The sequence below is a fragment of the Oncorhynchus tshawytscha genome, unplaced genomic scaffold (assembly GCF_018296145.1).
Source record: "Oncorhynchus tshawytscha isolate Ot180627B unplaced genomic scaffold, Otsh_v2.0 Un_contig_2917_pilon_pilon, whole genome shotgun sequence".
NCBI classification, from domain to species: Eukaryota; Metazoa; Chordata; class Actinopteri; order Salmoniformes; family Salmonidae; genus Oncorhynchus; species Oncorhynchus tshawytscha.
In genome coordinates, this window is record NW_024609423.1 from 70,298 (window position 1) to 94,000 (window position 23,703).

The following is a 23,703-nucleotide window of genomic DNA, read 5'->3' on the forward strand; positions in this document are numbered from 1 at the left end:
TATGGATGCTTATGTCACTGTTGTCATGAAGTGCTTTACAGAAACCCATCCCAGACCCCGATAGAGCAAGCTGTATGCTAGTCCAGATCAAGCTGTACCATCTGGTGATCTGATCTGGAGAGACTCTTCTCTGCCTCGTCAGCATCAGGATGTTGTTGAGGCTCCCCAGAGGATCCATAATAGTCATGTCTCTCTCCTGTGTGAAAAAGAACATCAAACAGATAGTTAACTTATGACCGTCTATTAAAATCATAGGGTCTTAGACGAGGTATTAATATCTCTAAACAGGGCCTAAAATGCAAATGTTAAAGGGTAGTTCCACAAAATGGGTGCCTTTTCCGTCCCTTTGATATTTTAAGTATAAATTATGCTCCAATATTGCATTTTAAAAGCATGTTATACTAGATGAGATGCACTTTAATGTAGACCACATGGAGATTTTAATAAATCTAATTTAAAAGACCCCAAAATATATGTACCAAAGGCAGATTGACCCTTTAACAATTTATACAGTACGAAACAACATATTCAAGTGTAGAATTCCATTAGAATGCCCCTTTAAAACCCCACATTAGTTCAACAACTGCATAGTTTGTGCCCCTGTTTAAGACAGTACTCACTGGTGTTAATCAGATATGCTGTCTCCTCCTCTTTCACACTCAAAACGTCTTCCTTCTTCACCTCTTCTGCGATAGCATCCTCTTCCTCTCTAAAATGTTCTTCCTCAATAACATCATCTTCTTCTTTCACGACAATGTTCAGCCCCAAAGCTTCATTCTGCAGACAGCAGACCTCTTCTTTAGCAAGGGAGGAGTAGTTTAGTGAACTCATGGTCCGGGATGTTAGAATTAGCGACTAGCCTCGTGCTAGGCTCAGTATCAATGTTTAACAACTTTGCAAATTGAACAAGCAAATTACGTTAAAGTTAACCAGTTGATACGTCAAATGAACTGCGTTTACAACACTGAGATTAGCTAATGTACATTAATAATGTCTAAAGCGTCAATCTTTCGGTTTTATGTTGGCTAGCAGGCTACCGAGGTGGTTGAAAGAGATGGCGCCTTGTTGTTCCTGAAGAAGCGTCCCGTCCAGTCCATTATACGTCACGCAAGAATCATCACCTGAAAGACGCCCATCGCCATCTGCTGGCTGGAGTGGGTAACGCAGTTTGGAAACAATAGTTATTACACTTTTTGTATTGGATAGAGCATCATAATAATTTAACAATAAGCTGATATATTTTCTCTTACGTCTTACAAATAATTATTTCCTGTACACCGAAGTAGAAGCTTAATGGATTTGTAAATGATGAATAAATACTTCTATGAATAGGTTGTGTTTTAATACACATTTGCTCTGTTCATTTTTCACATTCGTTTTTATCTAGATGTAACGGAACTAATCCCTTAAAGCTACGCTCTTTAAGATACAAATCATCCTGTAAACCAGGGGTGGGCAACTCCAGTCCTCGGGGCCTGATTGATGTCACACCTTTTCTCCATCCCGCAAACACCGCTGATTAATCAAACTGCATTCTAAACTGAATATCATGATTAGGTGATCATTGGAGTCTGGTGTGTTAGCTGGGGCTGGGGTAAAACTGTGACACTAATCAGGCCCTCGAGGTCTGGAATTTCCCAACCCCGCTGGAAACAATAGAGCAAATGCATCACATGCAAATAGCACTTGATTATCTGTAGTGCTTTACACGGAGTCTACAAAACATTAAGAACACCTGCTCCTTCCATGACTTAGACTGACTAGATGAATCCAGGCTAAAGCTATGATCCCTTATTGATGTCACTAGTTAAATCCACTTCAATCAGTGTAGATGAAGGGGAGGAGATGGCTGAAATAAGGATTTTAAAGCCTTGAGACAAATGAGACATGGATTGTGCATGTGTGCCATTCAGAGGGGGAATGGGGAAGACAAAATAGTTAAGAGCCTTTGAACAGGGGATGGTAGTTGGTCCCAGGCGCAGGTTTGTGTCAAGAACTGCAATGCTGCTGGGTTTGTCCAGCTTCCCATGTGATTTGTTTTCTCATGAGCATGGCCTTATTTCTATTACAGCATATTGGATGACTGTCATTCATATTCCATTCACCCTGTTCAATGTAACAGCAACAGGTTTAGGCTACTATATGATACTAGAATTTTCCCTATACCCATCATGAGATTGCTACAACCTAGCCTATGAATGGAAGTTTAGAATGTAGGTGCACACAGGTCGAGATACATTTTTTAGGTGACAGACAGTGACACATGGACAGACAGTCGTGAAGACATCAGCAACTAATTATCATGGTCCAAACACACCAAGACAGTCGTGAAGACATCACCAACTAACATCAGCAACTAATTATCATGGTCCAAACACACCAAGACAGTCGTGAAGAGGGCACGACAACAACTTTTCCACCTCAGGAGAGTGAAAAGATTTGGCATGGGTCCCCAGATCCTCAAAAAGTTCTACAGCTGCACCATCGAGAGCATCCTGACTGGTTGCATCACCGCCTGGTATGGCAACTGCTCGGCATCTGACTGTAATGCACTACAGAGGGTTGTGAACATCACTGGGGTCAAGCTTCCTGCCATCCTGGACCTATATAAAGAAAGCCCAAAAAAATCAGATACTCCAGTCACCCAAGTCATAGACTGTTTTCTCTGCTCCCGCACGTCAAGCGGTACCGGAGCGCCAAGTCTAGAACCAAAAGGCTTCTTAACAGCTTCTACCCCCAAGCCATAAGACTGCTGAACAATTAATGAAATGGCCACCTGGACTATTTACATTGACCCCTCCATTTGTTTTGTACACTGCTGCTACTCGCTGTTTATTATCTATGAAATGTCACTTCACCCCTACCTACATGTACAAACTACCTCGACTAACCTGTACACCCGCACATTGACTTGGTACAAGTACCCCCTGTATATAGCCTTATTATTGTTATTTTATTGTGTTACTTTTTATTATTTTTTACTTTAGTTCATTTGCTAAAATTTTCTTAACTCTTCTTGAACTCTACTGTTAGTTAAGGGCTTGTAAGTAAACATTTCACTGTAAGGTCTACACTTGTTGTATTCGGCGCATGTGACAAATAATGTTTGATTTTATTTGACAAATTCAGGTATGTTTATCCTGTTTTTTTCTGTTTAAGAAACCGTTGTCAACAGAATCGGCAGAATGAATACACCACAGTTCACTTTCATAACAGACACGTTGTATTCCTTCTCACCTTTTCCCTTCGCTTCTGGACTGCAATGCACAACACATCAGCTGTATGTGAGCAGGAAAGAAAACATTTACAAGCCAAACCATATCATAACTGAAACACACAGCTTACATTGTTGTCACCATATTAGCTAAAATAACATCATAGTCAACAGAGCTAATAGAACTAACGCGTTAGTAAACCTGCTACAATCATGCAGTAACGTTACAGTGTACAGTCAGTAAGCAGTTTAGCATTTACATTGGTGGGCCCCGGTGGCAATACATTTATAAAACCAAAAGCTTACCTTGACTTGACACAATTGTGGGAAACATTGGAGTCAACGTGTGCCAGCATCCCTGTGGAACGCTTTGGACACCTTGAAGAGTTCATGCCCCACACGAATTGAGTCTCTTCTGAGGGAAAGGGGGAGGTTCCTAGTCCATATTAGGACGTTTTTTTTCCTGTAAATGTCTGGTATGATCAGTGTATATATAAAAAGAAAATATTGCATGACCAAAAGCACAATTCTATTTTTTTTAATAGACTAGAGTACAAGCATATGTGTGTTCTCTCAAGAGCTTTAAGTAGCCTATATTTGATGTGATATTTTCCCTTGGAGACAGGATTGCGATTGTTTGGTTCACTTCTGGGGAAGTGAACCAAACAGTATTGAAGGTCCCCATCATTCTTAAAAGGAAGAAGTTTGAAACAACCAAGACCCTTCCTACTGCTGGCTGCTCCAACAAAACAAACAATCGGGGGAGAAGGGCCTTGGTCAGGTAGGTGACCAAGAACCCAATGGTCACTCTGACAGAGCTCCTCTGTGGAGATGGGAGAACCTTCCAGATGGACAACCATCTCTGCATCACTCCACCAATCAGGACTTTATGGTAGAGTGGCCAGACGGAAGCCACTCCTCAGTAAAAGGCACATGAAAGCCTGCTTGGAGTTAGCCAAAAGGCACCTAAAGGACTCTCACACCATGAGTAACAAAATTCTCTGGTCTGATGAAACCAAGATTGAACTCTTTGGCCTGAATGCCAAGCATCACGTCTGGAGGAAACCTGGCACCATCCCTACGGTGAAGTGTGGTGGTGGCAGTAACATGCTGTGGGGATATTTTTCAGCAGCATGGACTGGGAGACTCGTCAGGATCAAGGGAAAGATGAACGGAGCATTGTTGAAAACTTGCTCCAGAGCACTCAGGACCTCAGACTGGGGCAAAGGTTAACCTTCCAATAGGACAACGACCCTAAGCACAAAGCCAAGACAACTCAGAAGTGGCTTTGGGAGATGTCTCTGAATGTCCTTGAGTGGCCCAGCCAGAGCCCGGATTTTAACCCGATCGAACATCTCTGGAGAGACCTGAAAATAACTGTGTATCGATGCTCCCCATCCAACCTGACAGACCTTGAGAGGATCTGCAGAGAAGAATGGGAGAAACATGAGGCTCCTGCTGCTCTCAAGGGCACATTTACATATTTTTCACCTAGTCGTCTCTAGGGTTCAAACCAGAGAACTTTCAGTAACTGGCCCAACACCATTAACCGCTAGGCTACCTGCAGCAGGAGTCCCATGTTGACAGGAGAGCCCACCTTTATTTCTCCCTCATTATGAACATTCATATTGGTCAACAGTCCTATTGTGTGTATTTAACATTCATATGGGTCAACAGTCCTATTGTGTGTATTTAACATTCATATGGGACTGTAGCAGCTAGCTAACTGGCTACTGATCAATCTATTGTGTGTATTGAACATTCCTATTGGACAGCCTTACCTATAGAGTAGCACCACCACCCATCAGCCTGTTCTCTTCTTGATGTCAAAGCTGCAGTGTATTGTTGCTATATGAGTTTATGATTAATAATCCTATTTATTTCAAGACACACTAAGATGTCACCATACTATTCATTTAAAGCCCCACTGTCAGATATAAATCATCAGAGTGGGAAATTCCAACTGACATGGAAATAATGGAGCAAATATATTACGATCAGAGGGGAGAAGCATAACCAGAGAAGCATTTTCCTGTGGTCTCTTGTGTGCACATAGGGCAGAATTCCCTTACAGACTATGCAAACAATTTGGGATTTTCAACACATTCATGTTTCTTATAAAAAGAAGTGATACAGTCAGTCTCTCCCCAACTCTTAGCCAAGAGAGACTGGCATGCATAGTATTTATATCAGCCTTCTGATTACAATTAAGAGCAAAACAAGCCACTCTGTTCTGGGTCAGCTGCAGCTTAACTAGGTCTTTCCTTGCAGAACTGGACCACACGACTGGACAATAATCAAGATTAGACTAAACTAGAGCCTGCAGAACTTGCTTTGTGGAGAGTAGTGTCAAAAAGCAGAGCATCTCTTTATTATGGCTAGACCTCTCCCCATCTTTACAACCATTGAATCTATATGTTTTGACCATGACAGTTTACAATCTAAGGTAATGCCAAGTAATTTAGCCTCCTTGTTCAACAGCCACACAATTCATTACCAGATTCAGCTGAGGTCTAGAACTTGAGGAATGATTTGTACCAAATACAATGTTCTTAGTTTTAGAGATGTTCAGGACCAGTTTATTACTGGCCACGCATTCCAAAACAGACTGCAACTCTTTGTTAAGGGTTTCAGTGACTTCATTAGCTGTGGTTGCTGGTGCTTAAATGGTTGAATCATCAGCATACATGGACACACATGCTTTGTTTAATGGAGTGGCAGGTCATTGGTAAAAAAATAGAAAAGAGTAGAGGGCCTAGAGAGCTGCCCTGCGGTACATCACACTTTATATGTTTGACACTAGAGAAGCTTCCATTAAAAACCCTCTGAATTCAATCAGATAGATAGCTCTGAACAGAGGTTGAAAAGCCATAGCACAAACATTCTTAAACAACAGGTTTTGGTCAATAATATCAAAGACTGCACTGAAATCTAACAATAGAGCTCCCAATCTTCTTATCATCAATTTCTCTCAACCAATCACCAGTCATTTGTGTCAGTGCAGTACATGTTGAGTGCCCTTCTCTATAAGCATGCTGAAAGTCTGTTGTTCATTTGTTTACAGAGAAATAGCATTGTATTTGTGCCCTTCTTTTTTTACATTTTTTTCATCATTCTTTATATCATTGATCTTGGGTTCATAATAAAGTTTATTATTTTTGTTGAGTTTGGTCACATCATTTCTCAATTTGCAGTACAGATGTGCAGCCATACTTATTAGTCACTCCTTTTGCCCCATCTCTTTCAAACATACAGTTTCTAAACTCCTTATCAATCCATGGAGCCTTAACAATTCTAACAGTCAGTTTCTTAACAGGTACATGTTTATCAATAATTGGAAGAAGCAATTTCATCTGGTAAAAACAGGTAAACACATTAGTGGTAAGGCTTCTCTCCTGTGTGTATTCTCTGATGTTGTTTCAGGGGCCCTAACTGGTTAAAACACTTTCCACAATGGGAGCAGTGGTAATGCTTCTCAACTGTGTGAATTTGCTCATGGGCTTTCAGGTATGCTTTCTGGTTAAAGCTCTTTACACACTGCGAGCAGTGGTAAGGCTTCCCCCTGTGTGTAATCTCTCATGAGCTTTCAGGTTTCCTTTCTGGTTAAAACTCTTTCCACACTGCATGCAGTGGTAAGGCTTCTCCCCTGTGTGAATTTTCTCATGAGTTTTCAGGTTTCTTTTATGCCGAAAACTCTTTCCACACTGCATGCAGCGGTAAGGCTTCCCGCTTGTGTGTATTCTCTCATGAGCTTTCAGGTTTGCTTTCTGGTTAAAACTCTTTCCACACTGGGAACAGTGGTAAGGCGTCTCCCCTGTGTGTATTCTCTCATGTCGTTTAAGCTCATTTAAGTGGTTACAACCCTTTCCACAGTGGGAACACTGGTGTTGTCTTGCTGGTTTGGACGTCCCTGGCTCTGGTTCCTCTGAGTCTGGTCTTTCTCCTGCCAAAGACAGTGTTTTTTAAAATAGAGACCCGAATGAAACCTCCACATGATAAAACGGCCTTGCTACGAGGGTAAAGCCTAATCAGATCCCTCAATAACCTAAGGCCAGTTTTAACAATCTTAGTGTGATTTTAAACAAATGTTGTAGAGTTTCCTGGTAATTACTGATAATGTTTACATTACTTATTTATTCATTCTGTTTTCGTCAGAACACAAAAAACCTAAACAGTTCTAGGACACTCAAGACACAGACATCACTGGATTCCATCGAGCAGGTAGTTCTAAATATATAACTTTCATAGCTGTATGATACAGAATGCGACCTACAGTCATGGCCAAAAGTTTTGAGAATGAAAAATATTAATTTCCACAAAGTTTGCTGCTTCAGTGTCTTTAGATATTTTAGTCAGATGTTACTATGGAATGCTGAAGTATAATTACAAGCATTTCATAGGTGTCAAAGGCTTTTATTTCCAATGACATGAAGTTGATGCAGAGTCAATATTTGCAGTGTTGACCCTTCTTTTTCAAGACCTCTGTAATCCACCCTGGCATGCTGTAAATTAACTTCTGGGCCACATCCTGACTGATGGCAGCCCATTCTTGTATAATCAATGCTTGTAGTTTGTCAGAATTTGTGGGTTTTTGTTTGTCCACGCGCCTCTTGATGATTGCCCACAAGTTCTCAATAGGATTAAGGTCTGGGGAGTTTCCTGGCCATGGACCCAAAATATTGACGTTTTGTTACCCGAGCCACTTAGATATCACTTTTGCCTTATGGCAAGGTGCTCCATCATGCTGGAAAAGGCATTGTTCATCACCGAACTGTTTCTGGATGGTTGGGAGAAGTTGCTCTCGGAGGATGAGTTGGTACCATTCTTTATTCATGGCTGTGTTCAACATTGTGAGTGAGCCCACTCCCTTGGCTGAGAAGCAACCCCACACATGAATGGTCTCAGGATGTTTTACTGTTGACATGACACAGGACTGATGGTTGCGCTCACCTTGTCTTCTCCGGACAAGCTTTTTTCCGGATGCCCCAAACAATCGGAAAGGGGATTCATCAGAGAAAATGACTTTACCCCAGTCCTCAGCAGTCCAATCCATGTAACTTTTGCAGAATATCAGTCTGTCCCTGATGTTTTTCCTGGAGAGAAGTGGCTCCTTTGCTGCCCTTCTTGACATCAAAAGTCTTCGCTTCACTGTGCGTGCAGATGCACTCACACCTGCCTGCTGCCATTCCTGAGCTCTGTACTGGTGGTGCCCCGATCCCGCAGCTGAATCAACTTTAGGAGACGGTCCTGGCACTTGCTGGACTTTCTTGGGTGCCCTGAAGCCTTCTTCACAACAATTGAACCGCTCTCCTTGAAGTTCTTGATGATCTGATAAATGGTTGATTTAGGTCCAATCTTACTGGCAGCAATATCCTTGCCTGCAAAGCCCTTTTTGTGCAAAGCAATGATGACGGCACGTGTTTCCTTGCAGGTAACCATGGGTGACAGATGACGAACAATGATTCCAAGCACCACCCTCCTTTTGAAGCTTCCAGTTTTGGGGGGGGGGGATTCAGTTAATTTGCATGGCAAAGAGGGACTTCATCTGAACACTCTTCAGAACATTCTGGAGTATATGCAAATTGCTATCATACAAACTGAGGCAGCAAACGTTGAAAATTAACATGTGTCATTCTCAAAACTTTTGGCCACGACTGTACACACTTCATTAAACACAAAATAAGTTAATAAGTAATTTTAAGTGGAACTCGAAAACTTGTTTTTACGTTGAAAACACAAAGCACATCAGTAAAATCTCCCCGTTGTTGAAAGGGTTCGACACCTGCTGTTTTAGTGGCCCAATTTCTTATTTAGACGTTCACAGATTTTCTACATTTTGACTATCGCTGAAGTCATATATTGGGTAAAGTAAAAAATAAGGTGAAATATTTTGGGTAAGATGTTCCTAAAACTGATAGTAACTACAATAAACTAAATATAAACGCAACATGTAAAGTGTTGGATGTTTAATGAGCTGAAAAAAAGCAGAATTTTTTACATCCCTGTTAGTTAACATTTATTCTCTGCCAAGATAATCCATCCACCTGACAGGTGTGGCATATCAAGAAGCTGATTGAACAGCTTGATTATTACACAGGTGCACCTTGTGCTGGGGATAATAAAAGTCCACTCTAAAATGTGCAGTTTTGTCACACAACAATGCCACAGATGTCTCAGAGGAAGCGTGCAATTGGCATGCTGACTGCAGGAATGTCCATTTTTATATATTTTTTACATTGGAGACAGACACAAAGCACATCAGTAACATTTCCCCGTTGTCGATAGGGTGGACACTGAGAAAAATTACAAGATTGTATTAATACTGTTTAGCCATCGAATAGCTTTGATGGGTACTCTCTCATCTGTGTCTATGGGACTGAGTTGGGCCTCTGGAGCTTGAGCTGACAATTGATTCATGACTTACTGATAAAAACCTACAGACAGGTTGGGGGGTTAAAACAACACCAGGTGCAGATGACCACAGGATGAACCCAGGATGGCTTGTGATGCCCCCCGATCAGCATGGGAGGGGTGGAACCAGCCCTGACTAAGCATTGATAAGAGCTCTGTTTTTCATTCAAGGTTAAGCTTGAATGAAAAATATAAAACATGCATTACCTTTGACAAGCTTCTTTTGTTGGCACTCCAATATGTCCCAAAAACATCACAATTGGTCCTTTTGTTCGATTAATTCCGTCCATTTATATCGAAAATATCCATTTATAAAGCGCGTTTGATCCAGAAAAAACAGCTTACAAAAACACAACGTCACTACAAAATATTTCAAAAGTTGCCTATAAACTTTGCCAAAATATTTCAAACTACTTTTGTAATACAACGTTTGGTATTTTTAAACGTTAATAATCGATCAAATTGTAGACAGGGCAATCTGTATTCAATACAGGAACAAAAAGAAACCAGCACTTTGCTTTTCACGTCTTGCGCAACTCACAAAAGTGTCCCCAGTTCCGAGTTGGCCTACTTCTTCATAGCACAAAGGAATAACCTCAACCATATTCCAAAGACTGGCGACATCGTGTGGAAGCGGTAGGAACTGAAAATAGGTTCCTATTAAATATCCAATGGCAAAGACAATTTAGTGAACAGAGAGGGGGAAAAAGAAAGAAATCGGAACAGTTAGTCCTCTGGGTTTTGCCTGATACATAAGTTCTCTTATACTCACAGACATGATTCAAACAGTTTTAGAAACTTCAGAGTGTTTTCTATCCAAATATATGAATAATATGCATATCTTATATTCTTGGCATGAGTAGCAGGAAGTTGAAATTGGGCATGCTATTTATCCAAAAGTGAAAATTCTGCCCCCTAGCTTTAAGAGGTTAAACCTTTTATGGCTGCGATCCCCGTACAGGGATCAACATCAGGGGAAATTTCAGGGTGACAACTAAAAATACAACTTCGTAACATTAAACATCCTTGAAAATGCAAGTGTCTTACATCCTTCAGAAGATTACGATCTTGGTAATCAAACTACATTTTCCGATTTAAAATAGCTATTACAGAGAACAAATACCATGCTTTTGTTTGAGAAGAGCAATCAACAACAAAAACATTTTCCGCCATGACATTCCCATCTGAAAGTAAAATTATGACTTACATTCTGATATCTTGCTCTTATTTCTCTTCCTGGGGGTCCCAGTGATCAAATGAAGTCCCGTTCAATTTTTATAAATCGAAACATTTTGTAACCCGTTTGTGCCGTGAATTCCATCTCTATCATTTTTTTCCGGAGCATTCAACGTAATTACACACGGTGAACAATCGTTTATCTAGTCGTGGTTGGTTTCAGTGCATTCCTCTGGATGTTTGCAACACAGCCAAACGTCATTGTTTTTTTTTTTGCTGTGAGTATTGACCGAAGTGAACTGATTTGAAGACAACGAGCAATGACTACCTTGCGCACCAATAATTTTAGTTGACTGTATTTCTGCCCAATGACCACTGATCTTTTTGAAATCTAGCTAGATAGCCAATGAGCTGAGGTAAATGCCAGTATGTAATGGTTTTGGTTTGGACCACCATTCCTTGTTTGTAAATGCATAACGAACTCCATTCTCACCTTGACTATCAGAGGAGTTGCTGTGACGCTTGTTTACGTGCAGCAGTATTTTGTATTTTCAACGATTTCATTGAAGACATCAAGGCAAATAAATCAGGAAAAGTGAAGTCAGTCTAAAGTGAAAGTGAAAAAGTGAAAGTGAGAGATTTTTTGTTTGAGGAATCTTTGAGTGTTATGATTCAAACAGGAGCTGAGGAGCTCTTTCGGCAAGGACAGGACGTACTTCTGGACGGGTAAGTGCTAATGCCGTTTTATGAAATATAAATATATATATTTTGCAATTAAATGTGTGGTTTGTTTGTTTGGGTATGTGTGTATATATGTATAAGTGTGTATATGTATATATATATATATATATATATTCCATGTCAGATATATACACTGCTCAAAACAAATAAAGGGAACACTAAAATAACACATCCTAGATCTGAATGAATGAAAAGTTCTTATTAAATACTTTTTCAAATCACACAAAAATTATCAATGGAAATCAAATTTATCAACCCATGGAGGTCTGGAGTCACACTCAAAATTAAAGTGGAAAACCACACTACAGGCTGATCCAACATCCTTAAAACAAGTCAAAATGAGGCTCAGTAGTGTGTGTGGCCTCCACGTGCCTGTATGACCTCCCTACAACGCCTGGGCATGCTCCTGATGAGGTGGCGGATGGTCTCCTGAGGGATCTCCTCCCAGATCTGGACTAAAGCATCCGTCAACTCCTGGACAGTCTGTGGTGCAACGTGGCGTTGGTGGATGGAGCGAGACATGATGTCCCATATGTGCTCAATTGGATGGGGAACTGGCGGGCCAGTCCATAGCATGAATGCCTTCCTCTTGCAGGAACTGCTGACACACTCCAGCCACATAAGGTCTAGCATTGTCTTGCATTAGGAGGAACCCAGGGCCAACCGCACCAGCATATGTTCTCACAAGGGGTCTGAGGATCTCATCTCGGTACCTAATGGCAGTCAGGCTACCTCTGGCGAGCACATGGAGGGCTGTGCGGCCCCCCAAAGAAATGCCACCCCACACCATGACTGACCCACCGCCAAACCGGTCTTGCTGGAGGATGTTGCAGGCAGCAGAACGTTCCCCACGGCATCTCCAGACTCTGTCACGTCTGTCACATGTGCTCAGTGTGAACCTGCTTTCATCCGTGAAGAGCACAGGGCGCCAGTGGCAAATTTGCCAATCTTGGTGCTCCCTGGCAAATGCCAAACGTCCTGCATGGTGTTGGGCTGTAAGCACAACCCCCACCTGTGGACGTCGGGCCCTCATACCACCCTCATGGGTCTGTTTCTGACCGTTTGAGCAGACACATGCACATTAGTGGCCTGCTGGAGGTCATTTTGCAGGGCTCTGGCAGTGCTCCTCCTTGCACAAAGGCGGAGGTAGCGGTCCTGCTGCTGGGTTGTTGCCCTCCTACGGCCTCCTCCACGTCTCCTGATGTACTGGCCTGTCTCCTGGTAGCGCCTCCATGCTCTGGACACTACTCTGACAGACACAGCAAACCTTCTTGCCACAGCTCGCATTGATGTACCATCCTGGATGAGCTGCACTACCTGAGCCACTTGTGTGGGTTGTAGACTCCGTCTCATGCTACCACTAGAGCACCACCAGCATTCAAAAGTGACCAAAACATCAGCCAGGAAGCATAGGAACTGAGAAGTGGTCTGTGGTCACCACCTGCAGAACCACTCCTTTATTGGGGGTGTCTTGCTAATTGCCTATAATTTCCACCTGTTGTCTATTCCATTTGCACAACAGCATGTGAAATTTATTGTCAATCAGTGTTGCTTCCTAAGTTGACAGTTTGATTTCACAGAAGTGTGATTGACTTGGAGTTACATTGTGTTGTTTAAGTGTTCCCATTATTTTTTTGAGCAGTGTATATTTTCCATTTTTTATTCAAATGGAATGGAGTAGAACAGCAAACACACACATGGCCACTGCGCCTGCTACTCCTCTCCATTTCCATATGAAATAGCCATTGGGTGCTGTCGGGGGAGGGCAGGCCCACAACAATGGCCGGAGTTGAATGAAACAGCACTTCACCTTAGTGACTGTTCCCTCTGCTCTATACAATACATTTCTGTTTATTTTATGTGATGATAAAAGGCTCTTACAATACAAACATTTGTTTTTAAAAGTTTCCTTTTACAGTGATAGCGACTCCGACTGGGAGCCCCAGGTGCCAAGCTGCCCGCTCTACCTCTGCCCCCAGTGGTGTTCATATGCCACAGTTCATTACTGCAGGCATGACTGTGCCTCAGGGCCAAAAGGGCACAGCATGGAGGCGTCGTTGTGTTCTGTGTCGCATGACCTGCAACACTTGTTCAGTTTGTCTCTGCTTTACATCAGAAAGAGACAGCCTTGGGACATGGCACAGGCAGCAAAATATTGTGTAGAGGACTTCCAAAGGGTGTACTGTTTTTTAAAAATATTTTTTTTTAAATATTTTTTTGTAACAATTTTTTTCGTGTGTGTGTTAGAATCGTTACAAAATCTATTTTATTTGTTCAACCTAAACTCCAGCACTTACTTCGATGAGTCAAATCTGATCCTTTCTTCACTTCTCTCACAGTTCCATTCAGCCCCGTTGTTTTCCTGCAGTCCACAAGCAGCACAGACAACATCTTCATACCCAGCAGTAAGGTGCTACCGGGAGAGGCATGACACAGGGACTCCGGGAGGGAGGAAGGGCTAGCGTTGTCCTAGTAACCATAAAGAGGGGACACAAACACATATCATTATGGATGCTGATGTCACTGTTGTCATGAAGTGCTTTACAGAAACCCAGCCCAGACCCCGATAGAGCAAGATGTATGCTGGACCAGACCAAGCTGTACCATCTGGTGTTCTGATCTGGAGAGACTCTTCTCTTCCTCGTCAGCAGGATCAGGATGTTGTTGAGGCTCCCTAGAGGATCCACAATAGTCATGTCTCTCTCCTGTGTGAATGAGAACATTAAACAGATGGTAAACTTATGATCTACTATTGCAATCACAGAGTCTTACAAGTGGCATGAATATGTCTAAAAGGGCCGAAAATGCAAACTTTCACATGATTTTGTAAAATATTGTTTGTGATGCAAATGTAAAAGGGTCGTTCCACAAAATGGTTGGCTTTTGCATCCCTTTGATATTTTAAGTAGAAAATATGCACCAATATTGAATTTTAAAAGCCTGTTATATTAGATGAAGTGCACTTTAATGTAGGCCACATGGATAATTCCATTAATCTAATATAAAAGTCACAAAAATATACATACCAATGACGGATAGCACCTTTAACAATTTATTCAGTACTGAACAACATATTAAAGTGTAGAACTTCAGTAGAATGCCTCTTTCAAACCAACCCCACATTAGTTCAAGAAATGCATATTTTGTGCCCGTTTTCAAGTCAGTACTCACTGGTGTTAATCGGATCTTCAGCCTCCTCCTCTTTCACTCCCAAAACGTCTTCCTCCTCCTCTTTAATTGAGGTAGCCTCCTCTTCCTCTTTTACTCCAAAAGGTTCTTCCTCTTCTTTCAATGTTATGGCATCTTCCTCCTTTTTCATTGTTAAAGATTCTACCTCCTCTCCTACTCTGACAACCTCTTTCCCATCTTCCTCTTTCACTGTAATAACATCCTCTTCTTCTTTCAATGTGATAGCCTCCTCTTCCTCCTTTATCATCCTGAAAGCTTCTTCCTCTCCTTTCATCAGAGCTTCTTTCTCCGTCGAGATTAGTGAGCTCATGCTCCGGGCGATTAGCCTATTGCAGTATCAATTTAACACATTTGCAAATTTAACAAGAAAATTACGTTTAAATGACCCAGTAGATAGGAAAACAGAATTATATTCAAAACACTACGAGTAATATACACAAGATTGGTCTAAAGTGCTCCAATGTTTCGGGTTTAAATTCGCTAGCAAACATCCGCGTGGTTGAATAGGTAATCTATTGTCGTGTTGAAGCCTCCTGTCCCGTCCACTAGATTATACGTCACGCAGGAAGCATCACCTGTAAAACTCACATCGCCATCTGCTGACTGGAGCGGGTAACGCAGATTGGAAAAGCATTCATTACATTGTTTATTCTGGCAAACAATGTCATAAGAAATCATTTAAAAATAACCAGCTGTTATGTTTTCTCTTCCTTCTTATAGCAAATACTTTCCTCCAGGATTGGCCTGCACATTAGGCAGGATTAGGTGACAGATTGACGAGGGTGGCATAAATTGACCAAGGTTTATCGGTAACAACACATAATAACACCTCAAATAAAGCTGCCCCAAAACAATGAAAACTTCCCTCACCCAGCGGCATATGGGCTATTTAGGTGAGTGTTGGTGTTGCCACATAAAGCAGAGCCCACTTTGCAAAAGGCAACATGGACAGATAGGACTCTACCTGTGTAGAGCACATGCCCTTTTGCCCTTCCTGTCTCTAAAGTGCCCTTTTGTGTGGTGATATAATTTGTATTCATTTTTTGTCATAGTTATTCTAAACCCTCTGCCTGCAAATCGTCATTAAATTATCCTGATTTGTATTTTCCTTAAAGTTTCTGAAGATGAAACAGCCCGGAAATGCCTCTGTCTGAGTGCATTTGTCTACCACTATGTGTAGCTGTTAGCGGTGATGCTGATGACAACCATCAGAAAATGTCTTAGATTTTTCTCAGACTTCAAAAGTGGTCTCCTGATGTGGTTTAAGTGTTGTTGTGGACTTATAACATCCAATGTTGTTGTTTTCTATTAACAGTGTAATTTAAAGAGAAAAACTGAAAAACAGGGACAAATTAGAAACCTGGAAAAACTAAACAGAGAAAACATAATTTTCTAATTCAAAATTTAATGGAACAAAAAACAGAATTAGGTAAAAAAATAAAATGGATTTGATAGGGTCCTAAATATTCTATACATTTTCTCTCATTACTGTATTATCTAGGGATAGTGTAGAGTAACAGCTGTTTCCTGAAGTGACCTTTAACCTCCCTGCTCCTCAATACTTCTTCCACTGGATCAAAGCTTCAGCCAATGAGGATACATGATAGTGGCAACACATGGAGGTGGGTTGGATATAGTCATGGTAGGTTACATGATAGTGACAACACATGGAGCTGGGTTGGATATAGTCATGGTAGGATACATGATAGTGACAACACATGGGGTGGGTTGGATATTTTAAATTTTACCTTTATTTAACCAGGCAAGTCAGTTCAGAACAAATTTATATTTTCAATGACGGCCTAGGAACAGTTGGTTAACTGCCTGTTCAGGGGCAGAACGACAGATTTGTACCTTGTCAGCTCGGGGGTTTTGAACTTGCAACCTTCCGGTTACTTGTCCAACGCTCTAACCACTAGGCTAACCTGCCGCCCCAGGATATAGTCATGGTAGGATACATGATAGTGTCAAATCAAATCAAATGTATTTATATAGCCCTTCGTACATCAGCTGATATCTCAAAGTGCTGTACAGAAACCCAGCCTAAATCCCCAAACAGCAAGCATTGCAGGTGTTGAAGCTACGTTGGCTAGGAAAAACTCCCTAGGACAGTGCACCGTCGAGCCATACTCCCAAGTACTTGTATGAGGTGACTACCTCAAGCTCTAAATCCTCAGAGGTAGTAATCACACCTGTGGGAAGAGAGGCATTCTTCTTACCAAACCACATTACCTTTGTTTTGGAGGTATTCAGAACAAGGTTAAGGGCAGAGAAAGCTTGTTGGACACTAAGAAAGCTTTGTTATAGATCATTTAACACAAAATCCGGGGAGGAGCCAGCTGAGAATAAGACTGTATCAAATCAAATCAAATTTATTTATATAGCCCTTCGTACATCAGCTGATATCTCAAAGTGCTGTACAGAAACCCAGCCTAAAACCCCAAACAGCAAGCAATGCAGGTGTAGAAGCACGGTGGCTAGGAAAAACTTCCTAGAAAGGCCAAAACCTAGGAAGAAACCTAGAGAGGAACCAGGCTATGAGGGGTGGCCAGTCCTCTTCTGGCTGTGCCGAGTGGAGATTATAACAGAAAATGGCCAAGATGTTCAAATGTTCATAAATGACCAGCATGGTCAAATAATAATAATCACAGGCAGAACAGTTGAAACTGGAGCAGCAGCACGGCCAGGTGGACTGGGGACAGCAAGGAGTCATCATGCCAGGTAATCCTGAGGCATGGTCCTAGGGCTCAGGTCCTCCGGGAGAGAGAAAGAAAGAGAGAAAGAGAGAATTAGAGAGAGCATACTTAAATTCACACAGGACACCGGATAATACAGGAGAAGTACTCCAGATATAACAAACTGACCCTACCCCCTGACACATAAACTAATGCAGCATAAATACTGGAGGCTGAGACAGGAGGGGTCAGGAGACACTGTGGCCCCATCCGATGATACCCCCGGACAGGGCCAAACAGGAAGGATATAACCCCACCCACTTTGCCAAAGCACAGTCCCCACACCACTAGAGGGATATCTTCAACCACCAACTTACCATCCTGAGACAAGTCCGAGTATAGCCCACAAAGATCTCCGCCACGGCACAACACAAGGGGGGGCGCCAACCCAGACAGGAAGATCACATCAGTGACTCAACCCACTCAAGTGACGGACCCCTTCTAGGGACGACATGAAAGAGCACCAGTTGGCCAGTGACTCAGCCCCTGTAATAGGGTTAGAGGCAGAGAATCCCAGTGTAAAGAGGGGAACCGGCCAGGCAGAGACAGCAAGGGCGGTTAGTTGCTCCAGAGCCTTTCCGTTCACCTTCACACTCCTGGGCCAAACTACACTCAATCATATGACCCATTGAAGAGATGAGTCTTCAGTAAAGACTTAAAGGTCGAGACCGAGATTGCGTCTCTCACATGGGTAGGCAGACCATTCCATAAAAATAGAGCTCTATAGGAGAAAGCCCTGCCTCCAGCTGTTTGCTGAGAAATTCTAGGGACAATTAGGAGGCCTGCGTCTTGTGACCGTAGATATAGTCATGGTAGGATACATGATAGTGACAACACATGGAGGTGGGTTGGATATAGTCATGGTAGGATACATGATAGTGACAACACATGGAGTTGGGTTGGATATAGTCATGGTAGGATACATGATAGTGGCAACACATGGAGTTGGGTTGGATATAGTCATGGTAGGATACATGATAGTGACAACACATGGAGTCGTGGTTGATATAGTCAGGGTAGGATACATGATAGTGACAACACATGGAGTAGTGTTTGATATAGTCATGGTAGGATACATTATAGTGAGAACACATGGAGTTGTGGTTGATATAGTCATGGTAGGATACATGATAGTGACAACACATGGAGTAGGGTTGGATATAGTCATGGTAGGATACATGATAGTGGCAACACATGGAGTTGGGTTGGATATAGTCCCATATCTATTGGGTGAAATTCCACAGTGTGCCATCACAGCAGCAAGATTTGTGACCTGTTGCCACGAGAAAAGGGCAACCAGTGAAGAACACACACCATTGTAAATACAACCCATATCTATGCTTGTTTATTTTATCTTGTGTCCTTTACCATTTGTACATTGTTAAAACACTGTATATATATATATAATATGACATTTGTAATGTCTTTATTGTTTTGAAACTTACTGTAAATACTGTAGTTCAGATAGAGCCTGATCAGCAGACTGTAGTTCAGATAGAGCCTGATCAGCAGACTGTAGTTCAGATAGAGCCTGATCAGCATACTGTAGTTCAGATAGAGCCTGATCAGCAGACTGTAGTTCAGATAGAGCCTGATCATCATACTGTAGTTCAGATAGAGCCTGATCAGCAGACTGTAGTTCAGATAGAGCCTGATCAGCAGGGTGGGCAATACAGTACACAACTGTATCGTCTGCAGACAGATGCAGGTAACAGTTTATTTTGGCAAAACGACATTGTTAATGTAAACAATATAGTTGTTTATTAGACATTCTAACATATAACACAATGCCTAGGTACTAAAGATTTTATATGCAACATTTGAACAACAATTTGACCACCCCTGGGTTATGATGTATATGACATTCTAACAACAATTTGACCACCCTGGGTTATGATGTACAGTGCCTTGCGAAAGTATTCGGCCCCCTTGAACTTTGCGACCTTTTGCCACATTTCAGGCTACAAACATAAAGATATAAAACTGTATTTTTTTGTGAAGAATCAACAACAAGTGGGACACAATCATGAAGTGGAACGACATTTATTGGATATTTCAAACTTTTTTAACAAATCAAAAACTGAAAAATTGGGCGTGCAAAATTATTCAGCCCCTTTACTTTCAGTGCAGCAAACTCTCTCCAGAAGTTCAGTGAGGATCTCTGAATGATCCAATGTTGACCTAAATGACTAATGATGATAAATACAATCCACCTGTGTGTAATCAAGTCTCTGTATAAATGCACCTGCACTGTGATAGTCTCAGAGGTCCGTTAAAAGCGCAGAGAGCATCATGAAGAACAAGGAACACACCAGGCAGGTCCGAGATACTGTTGTGAAGAAGTTTAAAGCCGGATTTGAATACAAAAAGATTTCCCAAGCTTTAAACATCCCAAGGAGCACTGTGCAAGCGATAATATTGAAATGGAAGGAGTATCAGACCACTGCAAATCTACCAAGACCTGGCCGTCCCTCTAAACTTTCAGCTCATACAAGGAGAAGACTGATCAGAGATGCAGCCAAGAGGCCCATGATCACTCTGGATGAACTGCAGAGATCTACAGCTGAGGTGGGAGACTCTGTCCATAGGACAACAATCAGTCGTATATTGCACAAATCTGGCCTTTATGGAAGAGTGTCAAGAAGAAAGCCATTTCTTAAAGATATCCATAAAAAGTGTCGTTTAAAGTTTGCCACAAGCCACCTGGGAGACACACCAAACATGTGGAAGAAGGTGCTCTGGTCAGATGAAACCAAAATTGAACTTTTTGGCAACAATGCAAAACGTTATGTTTGGCGTAAAAGCAACACAGCTCATCACCCTGGACACACCATCCCCACTGTCAAACATGGTGGTGGCAGCATCATTATTGTTAAAACACTGTATATATATATATAATATGACATTTGTTTTGGGCCCTGCTTTTCTTCAGCAGGGACAGGGAAGATGGTTAAAATTGATGGGAAGATGGATGGAGCCAAATACAGGACCATTCTGGAAGAAAACCTGATGGAGTCTGCAAAAGACCTGAGACTGGGACGGAGATTTGTCTTCCAACAAGACAATGATCCATAACATAAAGCAAAATCTACAATGGAATGGTTCAAAAATAAACATATCCAGGTGTTAGAATGGCCAAGTCAAAGTCCAGACCTGAATCCAATCGAGAATCTGTGGAAAGAACTGAAAACTGCTGTTCACAAATGCTCTCCATCCAACCTCACTGAGCTCGAGCTGTTTTGCAAGGAGGAATGGGAAAAAAATTTCAGTCTCTCGATGTGCAAAACTGATAGAGACATACCCTAAAAACGACTTACAGCTGTAATCGCAGCAAAAGGTGGTGCTACAAAGTATTAACTTAAGGGGGCTGAATAATTTTGCACGCCCAATTTTTCAGTTTTTGATTTGTTAAAAAAGTTTGAAATATCCAATAAATGTCGTTCCACTTCATGATTGTGTCCCACTTGTTGTTGATTCTTCACAAAAAAATACAGTTTTATATCTTTATGTTTGAAGCCTGAAATGTGGCAAAAGTTCGCAAAGTTCAAGGGGGCCGAATACTTTCGCAAGGCACTGTATATGACATTCTAACAACAATTTGACCACCCCTGGGTTATGATGTATATGACATTCTAACAACAATTTGACCACCCCTGGGTTATTATGATGTATATGACATTCTAACAACAATTTGACCACCCTTGGGGTATGATGTATATGACATGACAAGATACACTGGCTACTTTAGGCATCTTTTTTAATGACATGTTTATAATCCAAAAGTATGTTTTTAGAGGGGAGGGAAATACTGTTTATGTTAAACTGTAGAGAACAAGAACCTTTGGTGAATCAAGGAGTCCCTGATATTTTACATACTACACATGTCCAGAAGGCTGGTTCTGGTTCCGTACTGTGGTACTACACTATTACACTGTTATGTACTACTAATGTACTAGTATCTACAGGTGGAACATGTACACAATATAACACATTACCAAAGCATCTGAGGATGCAAACACTGACTCTGACATTGTATTATGTTACGTGACTCTGACATTGTATTATGTTATGTGACTCTGACATTGTGTTATGTTATGTGACTCTGACATTGTATTATGTTATGTGACTCTGACATGGTATTATGTTATGTGACTCTGACATGGTGTTATGTGACTCTGACATGGTATTATGTTATGTGACTCTGACATGGTATTATGTTATGTGACAGTAGCATAAGTTTACAGTACCAGTCAAACGGTGGACACACCTGCTCATTGAAGGGTTTTTCTTTATTTTTTACTATTTTCTACATTATAGCATAATAGATGAAGACATCAAAACTATGAAATAGCAGTGAAGTCCTATTACCAGTCAGATAGGAAGTAGCAGTGAAGTCCTATTACCAGTCAGATAGGAAGTAGCAGTGTCAACACTGCCAAGTGGCTGGGATGTCCTCCACTGAGTCCACAGTCCTCTCCACCATAAACACCATCTGTTGTCTGCACACCTCTGACCACAGATCAAATCAAATGAAATTAAATGTTATTGGTCTCATACACACATTTCTCTGATGTTATCGCAGGTGTAGCGAAACAGTGCAGTAATATCTAACAAAACAACACATGCAAATCCCCACAATTTCTTTTAAGAAATGGATGAAGAAATATTGAGAAATAGTAGACCGAGCAATGTCAGAGTATGGAATATAAATATACAGTTTGTTTACAATGTATATGATGGTGTGTATAAACATTATGGACCGTATTTTAATAGGAAAGGTGTGAACAGCAGTAGTTATATAGGATGAGCCTTGACTAGAATACAGGGTGGAGTACTGGGTGGTAGACGGCTAGTAACAGTGACTAAAGTTCAGGGCAGGGTACTGGGCAGAGGCCGGCTAGAGGGGACTATTTAAGTCTGATGACCTGGAGATATACCACATATTAACCACACAATAAGTATTGTGGTGGCAGCATCCTGTTATGAGTATCCTTGTCACTGGCAGGGATTGGGGTTTGTCAGGATCAAAATAAATATGAAAGGAGCAAAGCCCAGGTAAAAAGTTAGAGGGAAACCCACCTCAGTCTTCTGAAAACCTGTTTCCATCACATCTGTCTTGAGTTTTTGTATAAGGTATGACTTGACTCAAATAAAAACTTTGGATGGAAATGTGGTTAATCCGGTAAACAGTGGTTGTAATGCACTGCTGCCACCACCAGGCCTGGAGTCCATTTTGACTTTGTTGATAGCTAGCTGCTGTGCGGACAAAGATGTAGCAGCTAGCTAACTGGCTAGCAATCAACCTATTGTGTGTATTGAACATTCATATTGGACTTGCATTTGTAAGGCTTCTCACCTGTGTGCAGTTTCATGTGTTCTTTCAGCTTTCCTGAATGGTTAAATCTCTTTCCACAGTGGGAGCAGTGGTAGGGCTTCTCCCCGGTGTGTATTCGCTCATGAGCTTTCAGGTTTCCTAACTGGGTAAAACGCTTTCCACACTGGGAGCAGCAGTAAGGCTTCTCTCCTGTGTGTATTCGCTCATGAACTTTCAGGCATCGTAAATGGGTAAAATGCTTTGTGCACTGGGAGCAGTGGTAAGGCTTCTCCCCTGTGTGGACTCTCTCGTGACTTTTAAGTGACTGTGATGAGTAATATATCTTCCCACAATCTAAGCATTTGTAAGGTTTCTCACCTGTGTGTACTCGCTCATGAGCTTTCAGGTTTCCTAACTGAGTAAAACTCTTTCCACACTGGGAGCAGCGGTAAGGCTTCTCCCCTGTGTGTATTCGCTCATGAGCTTTCAGGCTTCCTAAATGGGTAAAACGCTTTGCACACTGGGTGCAGTGGTATGGCTTCTCCCCTGTATGTATTCGCTCATGACCTTTAAGGGTTCGTAGCAATTTGAAACTCTTTCCACACTGGGAGCAATGGTGTGGCTTCGCTCCTGTGTGTGTCCGCTTATGTCTTTTCAGGCTTTCTAACTTGGTAAAACTCTTTCCAATCTGGGAGCAGAGGTGTCGTCTTGCTGGTTTGGACGTCTTTGGTTCCTCCAAGTTTGGTTTTCCTCCTGCCAAAGACAGTGTTAATTATTGTGTGGAAGTCCAAAACCTTCGGGTTTTTTTACTACATGAATATTGAAAAATATAAACATGAATATTGAAAACAAATGTTTGCATTATTTTTAAATAGTTGAACATAATATACTTTAAGGGTATATCAGTTCCAGGATCTCTGCCA

General features: G+C 41.6%; 2 protein-coding genes across 2 annotated transcripts in view; both read right to left on the minus strand.

Moving 5' to 3' along the window:
• Nucleotides 1–23,703, minus strand: part of LOC112242358 (zinc finger protein 658B-like) — a 36,330-nt gene that overhangs the window by 8,640 nt on the left and 3,987 nt on the right. Inside the window, exons 4-10 of the mRNA XM_042315232.1 lie at nucleotides 22,823–23,533; nucleotides 21,894–21,975; nucleotides 14,877–15,057; nucleotides 14,173–14,247; nucleotides 13,880–14,011; nucleotides 621–855; nucleotides 99–196 (exon numbers count right to left, since the gene is read on the minus strand). Of these exons, the coding sequence (XP_042171166.1) occupies nucleotides 99–196; nucleotides 621–855; nucleotides 13,880–14,011; nucleotides 14,173–14,247; nucleotides 14,877–15,057; nucleotides 21,894–21,975; nucleotides 22,823–23,533 (1,514 nt within the window). The remainder of the gene's footprint in view (nucleotides 1–98; nucleotides 197–620; nucleotides 856–13,879; nucleotides 14,012–14,172; nucleotides 14,248–14,876; nucleotides 15,058–21,893; nucleotides 21,976–22,822; nucleotides 23,534–23,703) is intronic.
• LOC112239084 (zinc finger protein with KRAB and SCAN domains 1-like) lies at nucleotides 6,278–15,266 on the minus strand. The gene is made up of 4 exons (XM_042315239.1): nucleotides 14,714–15,266; nucleotides 14,147–14,247; nucleotides 13,840–14,011; nucleotides 6,278–7,157 (listed from the first exon to the last, which is right to left on the minus strand). Exons 1-4 carry the CDS (start codon nucleotides 15,039–15,041, stop codon nucleotides 6,745–6,747), a joined length of 1,014 nt encoding a protein of 337 aa, XP_042171173.1. The 5' UTR covers nucleotides 15,042–15,266; the 3' UTR covers nucleotides 6,278–6,744.

Excerpts from the sequence above, each read along its gene's own strand:
- LOC112239084 (XM_042315239.1), bottom strand. The coding sequence starts at position 15,041 with ATGAGCTCACTAATCTCGACGGAGAAAGAAGCTCTGATGAAAGGAGAG. Across the intron at positions 14,248-14,713 it reads TGAAGATCCGATTAACACCA|GAGAGAGACATGACTATTGT; the intron begins GTGAGTACTGAC and ends TCATTCACACAG. Across the intron at positions 7,158-13,839 it reads ATCAGATTTGACTCATCGAA|GAGAAAGACCAGACTCAGAG; the intron begins GTAAGTGCTGGA and ends TGTCTTTGGCAG.